At 43.5% G+C, this 12,267-nt stretch overlaps 1 protein-coding gene across 1 annotated transcript in view; it reads right to left on the reverse strand.

Annotated features, from left to right (window-relative positions):
• The window catches only part of LOC145352356 (uncharacterized), a 92,651-nt gene extending 88,568 nt beyond the window's left edge, over positions 1-4,083 (reverse strand). The window contains exon 1 of the mRNA XM_080202110.1: positions 3,799-4,083. Within this exon, the coding sequence (XP_080058236.1) occupies positions 3,799-3,964 (166 nt within the window). The 5' untranslated portion in view covers positions 3,965-4,083. The remainder of the gene's footprint in view (positions 1-3,798) is intronic.
• Positions 4,084-12,267: the final 8,184 nt, after the last annotated feature.

The following is a 12,267-nucleotide window of genomic DNA, read 5'->3' on the forward strand; positions in this document are numbered from 1 at the left end:
TAAAAATATTTAGCGAGGCAGCCTCCACCACGTCAACAGGCAGAGAATTCCAGAGATTCATCACCCTTTGAGTGAAGAAGTTCCTCCTCAACTCCGTTCTAAACCGCCCCCCCTTTATCTTGAGGCTGTGCCCCCTAGTCCTACTGTCTTTTTTGAGCGGGAAGAGTCTCTCCACCTCTATCCTATCCATCCCATTCATCATCTTATACGTCTCAATGAGATCTCCCCTCATTCTTCTAAACTCTAACGAGTACAAGCCTAGTTTATTCAGCCTCTCCTCATAGCTCAACCCCCTCAACTCTGGTATCAGCCTAGTAAACCTCCTCTGCACTCCCTCCAAGGCCAAAATATCTTTGCGCAGGTGCGGCGCCCAAAACTGCACACAGTACTCCAGCTGCGGCCTCACCAATGCCCTATACAGCTGCAGCAAGACCTCCCTACTTTTATATTCAATCCCCCTCGCTATGAAGGCCAGCATCCCATTCGCCTTCCTGACCACCTGCTGCACCTGCAAGCTGGGTTTTTGCGACTCATGCACAAGGACCCCAAGGTCCCTCTGCACCGTCGCCTGCTGCAGTTTTTCGCCACATAAGTAATAGTCCTTCCTACCATTATTCCTACCAAAGTGGACCACCTCACACTTGCCAACATTAAATTCCATTTGCCATTTCCTGGCCCATTCGCCCAGCCTATCTAGATCCTTCTGCAGACTCTCCGCACAATTTGCCGTTCCCTCAATCTTGGTGTCATCAGCAAATTTCGACACCCTACACTCGGTTCCCTCCTCCAGATCATCTATATAAATGGTAAAAAGCTGAGGCCCCAGCACCGACCCCTGGGGCACTCCACTAGTCACCATCCGCCAATCCAAATAGCACCCGTTGACCCCCACTCTCTGCCTCCTATTTGACAACCAATCCTCTATCCACGCTAACACCCTACCCCCAACTCCATGTCCCTCGACCTTCTGCAATAACCTCTTGTGAGGTACTTTGTCAAACGCCTTCTGAAAATCCAGAAAGACCACATCCACCGGCTGTCCTCGATCCATCGCCCTAGACACATCCTCATAGAACTCCAGTAAATTTGTCAGACACGACTTCCCTTTAATGAAACCGTGCTGCGTCTGCTCTATCAAGCAATTCCCTTCAAGATGCCTCGCAATTTCCTCCTTGATGACGGATTCTAACATTTTACCTACCACAGACGTTAAACTAACCGGCCTATAATTCCCCGCCTTTTGCCTGGCACCCTTCTTAAACAATGGCGTAACATTAGCCGTTTTCCAATCTTCCGGCACTTCCCCGGAATCCAGCGACGTCTGGAAAATAACCACCAAGGCATCCACTATCACCTCCGCCATTTCTTTCAGAACCCTCGGATGCATTCCATCCGGTCCTGGGGACTTGTCCACAATCAGACCCTCCAGTCTGTCGAGCACCGCCTCTCTAGTAACAGTAATGTCATTGAGACCCTCCAGTCCTACCACCTTTCCATCGCTAACACCCGGCAAATTATTCACGTCCTCCTCCGTGAAGACAGAAACAAAAAAGTTATTCAATACCTTAGCCATATCCCCATCCCCTACCACTAGGTCCCCTTTCTCATCCTCTAAAGGACCAACGTTCACCCTAGTCAGCCTCTTCCTTTTTATATATTTATAAAAACTCTTGCTATCCTTTTTTATATTAAGCGCTAGCCCAGCTTCATAGTTTCTCCTACCCTTCTTTATCAACTTCTTTGTCAATCTTTGTTGACATTTAAACCTCTCCCAATCCTCTTCTTGCCCACTACTCTTAGCTACTCTAAATTCCTCCGCTTTTAATTTAACACTTTCCTTCACCTCCTTCGTTATCCACGGCTTATTACCTCTCCTCCTACGGTCCTTTTTGACCATCAGAATAAATTTCCGCTGAGCACCAAGAAAGATCTCCTTAAAGATCCTCCACTGCTCCTCAGCAGACCCTCCCTCCAACGCGCTCCCCCAGTCAACATTCGCCAATTCTTCTCTCATCCTACCGTACTCCCCTCTATTCAAACAAAGTACGCGTGTCCTGGAACCCACTTTCTCCTCATGAGGCAGGCTCAAAGGGCCAAGTGGCCTCTTCCTGCTCCTATCTTCTATGTTTCTATGTAAGGAAATCTTGCTGGAATAAATAAGACTTTGGTGACATCACATCTGGAGTACTGTGTACATCTTTGGTCTCCTTACAGAAGGAAGGATAGATTTGCCCCCAAGGGAGTTGACTAAATTGATTCCTGGGATCTGAAGGCTAGTCTACCAGGAGAGATTAAGTAGGATAGGCCTATACTCTTTGAAGTGCAGAAGAACAGGAGGTGATCTCATTGAAACAAATTAAATTCTTACAGGGATTTACAGAGTAGATGCCAAAAGGATGTCTGCCCTGGTTGGGGAGTCTAGAACCAGGGGTCATAGTTTCAGGATAATGAGCTGGCCATTTAGAACTGAGATGGGGAGAAATTTCTTTACTTAATGAGGTTATCAATCTTTGGAATTTTCTACCCCAGAGGGCTGTGCAGTTGTTGAGTTTATTCAAAGTTGATCTCAATGAATTCAATGAATTCTCTGATTCCTTTAACATTCAAAATCTACTGAACATTAAAGGAATCACAGAATTCATTGAATCCCTACAGTGCAGAAAGAGGTCATTCGGCCCACTGAGTCTGTACCACACAGAACCAATTCCTGTAACCCCACATATTTACCCTGCTAACCCCCCATGACAGTAAGAGGCAAGTTAGCATAGCCAATCAACGGAATCAGCACAGTGAGTGCCACCATGCCACCCATGAAGAGATAGGACAAATAAATCAGTGATGATCAGCTAGATCTTACTGAACAGGGAAGCAGGTTGAAGGGCCATATAGCCTACTCATTTCTCATACCCTCGTGCCAAGGACAGTCGTGAACCAGCAGACATTCCTTTAATGACAATCCAACAGCTTCAGAGTCAGCTTTACTGATACCAGCTTTTTAATGGCCTTTAAACAGAATTCAAACTTCCACTGGAATTTGAACAAAATTCTCTGGATTAAAACCCCAGGCCTCTTGCACTGATCCCGTAACAAATATTATTTGGCAATATTATCAACAACATTCTGAAGCAAAATTATCTACAGTTGATAATTTATTTATATAGTTTAATATATATATGTCATTCAAGATGGCACAGGAGCAAGGGGACTTCTTGCAAGCAGTCTAATTCCTTCTAATTCTATTTTTTACTCTCGTTCTATGCTTTTAGAGATGTCTTATAAACTCTCTAACAATGCTACACCCTAGCTATGACTGTAACAATACATTTCGCACCCTTTCCTTCTCCCCTATGTGCCCTATGAACGGTATGTTTTGTCTGTATAGTGCACAATAATACTTTAATGCAATAATCCAAGCAATACTTTTCACTGTATACTGGTACATGTGACAATAACAAATCAAACATGTATATTTATATGTATTTATACACACATTCAGGTATCCCACATTTCTGAAATGGCTGATAAGTGTTGGAATTTCTATTCATATGTAAAATAGCTCAAACTAGGAAGTTTTCTGTTGTTTTAATTCTAATAGGGAGATACCAAACCGAAAACAAAAGAGGAAGCAAAACCCACAGAAACATGTCAGCCACTTAAGAATTTTGGGGGTAAACCCTCCCACAGGGGGAAATTCAATTCGCAAGCAAAGCTCCCGAGTTCTAGGTAGATTTCAGAGTGGAAACTGCCAGTTGTAATTGCGTTTGTAGATATCAGAATGGATTTTTTTTCTCTACTTACGTTTATCCTGACTGCTGCTCGGCTGTTTGTGGAGTAGCCTGGGGCGAATTCGTGACAGTCTGAGAAAAGTGGCAGAAAGGTTTTCGTCTTGTTTGGGTGAATCATTCTCTTTGGGAGTGGGGAACAAGTGGGGGAGATCTAAGCGTGTGTGGCGCTTCGTCATCATCTGTGGGAGCTGACATTGAAATAGCCGATTGGAAGAGATACCATGGGATTTCAGCAATGAGGGTTCCTAAAGCTCATAGTCCTGAACATTCCAGCCTCTCTCAACTTTTCTTCAAGGGTCTGGACTAGGAATGTGTGTGTGTGTGTGCGTGTGTGTATTCATCAACTAGACAACATCCTCTTCACCTCCCCGGTTGAACAACAACCCAGGAGAGTTAGTTAGTTAGCTGTAGACAGGGCCACCAAGGTGTGAGAATGCAGCCCCACATCACAAACCTCGTTCACATGACGTTAATCATTAAACCACCAGGCATTACGAAGCTTGCAGGGGGTGGGGGAGGGGATTTGACAAAAACACGACTTCAGGCACAGCAAGGGGGGAAAAGATTTGATCCGTTCATCTTCAGCCCAGAGAGCCCTGGTTTCCAGTTGGGTAACTGAGCTTGGTCACTGGGGCCAAGGGATTTGCTATTTATTAAAACCAACCAACATCTTCTGAGTCCCAGCAATAATTCCCTGAGCACGCCGAGCTCCAGTATTTAATTTGTAATATCATTAAATTTTCACAGGGCATAATTAAAGATACGTTCACTAATTCCATTCCCCCCCCCCCGCCTCCGTGGCAAACAGTGGGTCATTCTGTCTCTGGATTCTGATGATAAATGGGTGCTATCATTCCGATTGCCTGCTATATATAACTCCCAATTTTTTTTTGACATGTATAATATTAACTCACAGGTTTGTCTGGGACCAAGTGGGATGAATCCCAGCCTTACTGCTGGGTGCTCTGGTTTCCTCCCACAGCCCAAAGATGTGTAGGTTAGGTTGATTGGCCATGTTAGATTGCCCCTAGTGTCCAAAGATGTGTAGGTTGGGGGTATTAGTGGGGTAAATGCATGGGATCAAGGGAATGGGGTGGGGTGTCGCCTGGGTAAAAAGCTTGATCAGAGCATGAGTGCAGACTGGATGGGGCAAATGGCCTCCTTCTGCATTGTAGGGAATCTATGATCTAATTTGTAAATTGTCAGATAACAGATGTTTTCAGTTTTTACCATGAGTAGGCAGAAAACAAATACCAGGTTTTTCTTGAGAGCAGCATTTACGAACAGTGCAATTAACCATAAAGTTTCTGAGTCCATTGCAATCATCTTCACAGGGTGGACACACAGCATATCTCACTGAATAACGGTGCCATCAGGTTAATGACATGCATAGGCTGAGTAACATCTGTTTTCAGTAGTGATGAGGATTGCACGATGGATGTGTAGAAATGTATTTCCATGTCCAATTTCCAGACAATGGCGGAATCTTGACATCCCGCCCGCCACAGGAAACGTAGTGGGCAGGTGGCGGACCATGTAAAGGTCCGTTGACCTTGGGTGAGATTTTTTTGGTTTTGGGGTGAACACAGCCAGAAAATTCCACCAATATCTTCTAGCAATTGTCATTCCAAGTTGTAAGGCTTTCCTTCTCTGTCTTCTGTAAGGGCCTTTTACAGGACCAAAGGTCATTGATCCATCTTAGCTTGTCCTCCAATGTACTCATCAAAGCATCCAGCTGTTTCCGAAATGATTCCGGGCTTTTGCTTCCCCCCACAACGTACTTTAAAAATCCATTAAATATTGACTAATTTTGATCTTTTGAAATCAGCAAATTCTCCCTCAGTGTACCCAAATAGGCGCTGGAGTTTGTTTTGATTTGATTTATTATTGTCACATGTATTAATATACAGTGAAAAGTATTGTCTCTTCCGTGCTATAAAGACAAAGCATACTGCTCATAGAGAAGGAAACCATAGAACCATAGAAAATTACAACTCAGAAACAGGCCCTTCTGGTCTGTGCTGAAGCATTTTTTGCCTAGTCCCACTGATCTGCACTTGGACCATATCCCTCCACACCCCTCTCATCCATGAACCCGTCCAAGTTTTTCTTAAATGTTAAAAGTGACCCCACATTTATCACTTTATCCAGCAGCTCATTCCACACTCCCACCACTCTCTGCATGAAAAATTCCCCCCTAATATTCCCTTTAAACTTTTCTCCTTTCACCCTTAACCCATGTCCTCTATTTTTTTTCTCCTATAGCCTCAGTGGAAAAAGCCTGCTTGCATTCATTCTGTCTATACCCATCAAAATCTTATACACCTCTATCAAATCTCCCCTCATTCTTCTACGCTCCAGGGAATAAAGTCCTAACCTATTCAACCTCTCTCTGTAACTCAGCTTATCAAGTCCTGGCAACATCCTTGTGAACCTTCTCTGCACTCTTTCAACCTTATTTACATCCTTCCTGTAACTAGGTGACCAAAACTGTACACAATACTCTGAATTCAGCCTCACCAATGCCTTATATAACCTTACAATAACACTTCAACTTTTATACTCGATAGTCTGATTTATAAACGAGAGTGCAGAATGTAGTGTTACAGTCATAGCTAAGGTGTAGAGAAAGATCAACTTAATGTAAGGTAAGTCCATTCAAAAGTCTGACAGCAGCAGGGAAGAAGCTGTTCTTGAGTCAGTTGGCACATGACCTCAGACTTTTGTATCTTTTTTCCAAAGGAAGAAGGTGGAAGAGAGAATACCTGGAGTGTGTGGGGTCCTTAATTATGCTGGCTGCTTTACCGAGGCAGCAGGAAATGTAGACAGAGTCAATGAATGGGAGGCTGATTTGCATGTTGGATTGGGCTACATTCATGACCTTCTGTAGTTCCTTGTGGTCTTGGGCAGAGCAGGAGCCATACCAAGCTGTGATACAACCAGGAAGAATGCTTTCTATGGTGCATCTGTAAAAGTTGGTGAGAGTCATAGCTGACATACCAAATTTCCTTAGTCTTCTGAGAAAGTAGAGGCGCTGGTAGGCTTTCTTAACTATAGTGTCAGCATGGGGGGACCAGGACAGGTTGTTAGTGATCTGGACATCTAAAAACTTGAAACTCTCGACCATTTCTACTTCGTCTCCATTGATGTAGACAGGGTCACGTTCTCCTTCACGCTTCCTGAAATTGATGCTAATCTTCTTCGTTTTGTTGACATTGAGGGAGAGATTATTGTTGCTACACCAGTTCACCAGGAGAGTGGCAACTAGGGGATTTTCACAGTAACATCATTGCAGTGTTAATATAAGCCTACTTGTGACTAAATAAGCTTTATTTATTCTTCACTTTTCACTGATTGGTGTTGGTGAAATCATGAGTTGACTTGAAGCCAAATCAGCTGTGTTTTGTGAAATTTAGCAGAACTATTCATTTGGTAAGGAACACGAAATACATAATTTAAATGAAATCTGTTTTGATGTAGGGTAAAACTTTAATCAAAGAAGTCAGGAGAAAGACAGCACATGGTGTAGTGCAAAACCTTTCAGTGAACTTCACTGGCTTGATTTGTACAGAATAACCAGTCTGATCTAGCTGAGTAAAAGACTGCTGTTGATTTACCCAATGCCGGCTCTTTCAAGTCATTAAAAATGTCTTTACAAAGTAGCTGTGTAGACAATTGTTGGTCTCTTTTGAAGCTGAAGAACTTCTGATATTGAAGATTCAGTCTGAACCATGAGTGGGCAAACCGAAGATTACGAAAATCTTGCATTAAGAACTCAAACTCCACATCGCTCCATTTCATCAGCACCATGAAGAGTAAATAATCCTAGGTCTGGTCCAATATATACTTACACACTCTGCTACTGCAGTGCATTGAAGTAAAGGTTATGGAAAACCTATGTCCCCTGTCTATGGTAACTGATGATCCATGTTTTATGTTTACCAATTGTCCAGTCAAGTAACATACTTTATAAATCAAATGCAATAGATTCCATTTATGACATACATTTATTCCCAGTATCTAAAAGATATTGAAGTGCCTTTCTGCACATTTCAAATGGAAATCTTCATATTTAAAAGTCACTGAGCTTTGATGTTCATTAAGATCAAATAAATGTTGGTTTAATTGCGTGGATTAAAGATGTGTTCCCTTCGAATGGTACTTTACATGAAAAGTAAATGGATCTTTAATGGAGCTTTAAATAACATTGGCTGTTCATCCTTCTGAAATGCACAGCAAGCAAAACAGCCATGTAATATTTGTAAACTGAAGTTACCTAATCAATTAACAACTCTTGGAACATCATTGAAACAAGCACATCACTCAGAAGCAACCAATAAGAATGAATGATTCCAAACAGTAACTAGTGGTAAAATTGCATTATCTCAACAAGTCTGTAAAATTAATTACAGAAGCTCATTACAGTCCATGCTCCAGAGGAATCACATGAAAAGGATTGCCATTAAATCTAGTTAAGTTTCATTGCTTCATGCATGGTAAGGAAAATCCTTCAATCTCTCTCTCTCTCTCTATGAATGGCATTACTCAAGCTTTTGCAGCTCGGTGTGAGGATCCGGGATGTAGGATGTAGGAATTGGGTAGTGACAGGAGACAATATGGTTAAGGGTAACATGCTTTACCTGCAATATTCCATCCCAGTCCTGACTTTCCAGTAGCTATGTCTCAGTAATCCCCTCCACAACTGGTTCTGTGCAATGTATTATTGCCTCCAGTTAAGACCGTAAGATATAGGAGCAGAATTAGGCCATTCAGTCCATTGATCTGCTCCGCCATTCAATTATAGTCTCTCAACCCCTTTCTCCCACCTTTTCCTGTAACCTATGATCCTCTTACCAATCAAGCACCTATCTATCTCTGTCTTAAATACACTCAGTGACCTGGCCACCACAGTCTTCTGTGGTAATGAATTCCATAAATTCACAATCTTCCAGCTGAAGAAATTCCTCCTCATCTTGGTTCTAAAAGGTCGTCCTTTCACTCTGAGACTGTGTCCTCGGATCCTAGTCGCTTCCACTAATGGAAACATCTTCTCCACGTCTACTGTATCTAGTTAGAACATAAAACAGTACAGCACAAACAGGCCCTTCGGCCCACAAGTTGCACCGATTATATCCATACCTACCAGGCCTATCCATAACTCTCAAATTCAATAACAAGTTCTCTTGTTTTTTTGCAGAAACTGAAAAGAATCTAGAGACAGCGATGAGTGTCTTGGCTACTAGCAAGAGAGCCAGTGAGAGTAAGGGGATGGCTCTTCTAGGACAAGCCTGCAGTAACCTGTTCCATTCGTGCCTTTGACAAGTCAGAGGTTGGCCTTCCCCCAGGATCAAGGACTCTGGGAAGGAGAGGGGAGGAATCTGCCAATTAATGGCCATTAACTTAATTGAACTGCTGGTGAGGCAGTGGCTGGTATCACATCCACCTAAGACCGAGGATTGTTGCTGGATCCCAGGGCAAAGGTGAGCAATAGCAGGTGAGGAGTCACAAGGTTGGGACAACATTGATGGAGGGATTGCCAGCAAGGGAAAGAGTGACCCTTTTCTCAATGTCAGGTCCCCCGATCAGGCAGGGACTGAATGGTTTTGAATAAGTGACCACCTCCCCTTCCCCTCCCCCGTCCCCTGTCCCCCAGAGGCCCGCAAACGTGGGTTAATATCAGCGGCAGCAGCAGGATAGGGCCTGTACGTGGGGACTAATTGTCTACTTCGAGGCCTCAATTGGCAGTCAGGCAGGAATGCTGTGCACGGGTCTTCCTGTGATGGATTTAATTGGAATGGAGTAAGGAAAGTGGAGGAAATCCCACCAGGTATCCTCCTGCCTGATTAAATATACCCCCTGCCAGCAAGGTGCCCTAACAGAAGGCACAAGATTCTGCTCATTGTGTGTGTTGACAGCTGGCTTAACTCACTCTTAACAGCAATCCCTCTCACTTTATTTTTAACCATCATTTTGCACTCCTGTTCATAGAAATATGATCATAGAAATCCTACAGTACAGAAAAAGGCCATTCGGCCCATCGCGTCTGCGCTGACCACAATCCCACCAAGGGCCTATTCCCGTATCCCTACATATTCACCCACCAATCCCTCTAACCTACGCATCCCAGGATACCAAGGGCAATTTTTAGCCTGGCCAATCAACCTAACCTGCACATCTTTGGACTGGTTCCATAAATCTAGTTATTCCCTGGCCGTTTATAGCCTCCCTTTCCTCTTTCATTTCTGTTGAAGCTTGTTTTCATTTCTTGTAGCTCCTTGGCAATTTAAGAGGAACGTTTGATAAAGCTAAATGTAGAAAAGGAATAGGTTCTGAGTAGGAAAAGAACCTAGTAGAATTCAAAACGCGCCACCCCTCAGCTCCTGGGCTGTTTAACAGAGCCAGCTAGGAGATGGTTGATGTAGTCGCTTCCAGTATGTAAACTGTATCACTGGAGTGGAGAGTAAATAATGTTCTCTTCAAGAGAGAAAATTAAACCGCATCATTCAAAATAAAATTAGTGAGTATTTGGAAATGCATGGGATGGTTAAGGACAGCCAACATTGATTTATTAAAGACAGGAGGCTTTTGAAAAATTTAATAGTGTTGTTTGAAGAGTGACTAATTGGTTATTTACAGAGAATGCGGTAAATGTAGCCTATATTCCATAGCCTATCTCACAGGAAGCTTGCAGCGAATTAAAAAGTATGCTACAAAATGAAATTCAACAGCATAGAAAGAAAAATGTTAAAAGTTTATCTATTAGTGTAACAACTAGGCTTACACTGACATTGCAATTAAGTTATTGTGAAAATCCCCCAGTCGCCACACTCCGACACCTGTTCAGGTACACTGAGGGGGAATTTAGCATGGCCAATACCTAATCAGCATATCTTTCAGACTTGTGGGAGGAAATCGGAGCACCCGGAGGAAACCCATGCAGACACAGGGAAGACGTGCAGACTTCATACAGACAGTGACCCAAGCCAGGAATCAAACCTGATCCCCGATGCTGTGAGGTAGCTGTGCTATCCACTGCACCGCCATGGATAACAGTGGCATTGTGGTACTGTAGTTAGCACTGCTGCCTCACAGTTTCAGGGACCCAGGTTGGATTCCAGCTTTGAATGACTGTGTGGAGTTTGCATGTTCTCCCGTGTCTGCATGGGTTGCCTCCAGGTGCTCCCACAGTCCAAAGATGTGTGTTAGGTTGATTGGCCATGCTAAATTGAACATTAGTGTCAGGAGGATTAGCAGGGAAAATGCATGGGGTAATGGATAGGACATGGATGGGATTGTTCAGTGCAGACTCAATGATTTGATTTGATTTGATGTATTATTGTCACATGTCTTAGCATACAGTGAAAAATATTGTTTCTTGCATGCTATACAGACAAAGCATACCATTCATAGAGAAGAAAATGAGAGAGTGCAGAATGCAGTGTTACAGTCATAGCTAGGGTGTAGAGAAAGGTCAACTTAATGCAAGGTAGGTCCATCCAAAAGTCCGATTGACAGCAGAGAAGTGGCCATTCTTGAGATGGTTGGTACATGTCCTCAGACTTTTGCATCTTTTTCCTGATGGAAATAGGTGAAAGAGAGAATGTCTGGGGTGCTTGGGATCCTTAATTATGCTGGCTGCTTTTCCGAGGCAGCGGGACGTGTAAACAGAGTCAATGGATGGGAGGCAGGTTTGATTGATGGTCTGGACTTCATTCATGGCGCTTTGTAGTTTTTGCTCTCTTGGACAGAGCAGGAGCCATATCAAGCTGTGAAAGAATGCTTTCTCTGGTGCATCTGTAAAAGTGGGCACAAATCGTAGCAGACATGTGAAATTTCCTTAGCCTCTTAAGAAATCAGAGGTTTTGGTGGGCTTTCTTAACTGTAGTGTCAGCATGGAAGGACCAGGGCTGGTTGTTGGTGATGGGCCAAATGGCCTCCTTCTGCACCGTAGGGATTCTCTGACTCTATGATATTGGCAGTGCACTGGCAGCATTCACTAAACACATGGGCACTGTTAGTGTTGAGAATTGGTAAGGATCCCTCATTATTCTGGAATAAGTGAGCTGCTAGGAATAGACCAGGAGCTGATGAGTGGCACATATTGAATCAAGAGTTTCAATAATGGGTGGTCCTGATGATGCTCAATGAGTGGCTGCTCTTCCTTAAGAGGAGATAACCCTCGTCTCTGGGTAACCAGGCCACTAAGGAGATGGTAGACTAAGGGAAAACTTCAGATATACCTCCTGCTTCTCAGCTGCAACATTGGAAATGACTGGTTGGAAGAAGAACATGTCCTTCCCACCAAACAACAGGAAGGTATCCCGAAAAGCAGAGGGCTCATGAAGCTAAGTTGATCTGTGACAAGAATGTAACTTGATGGATCTGTCTGCAATGCAGGAAAGTAATTTAATAGTCTGAACCCCACCCCCCTCCCCCTCCCAAGCACCATACCCCATCCCCCAACTGCGATAACAAGTTGGGG

Source organism: Carcharhinus amblyrhynchos, chromosome 2, assembly GCF_965287045.1.
Source record: "Carcharhinus amblyrhynchos chromosome 2, sCarAmb.v2.hapA, whole genome shotgun sequence".
Taxonomy (NCBI): Eukaryota; Metazoa; Chordata; class Chondrichthyes; order Carcharhiniformes; family Carcharhinidae; genus Carcharhinus; species Carcharhinus amblyrhynchos.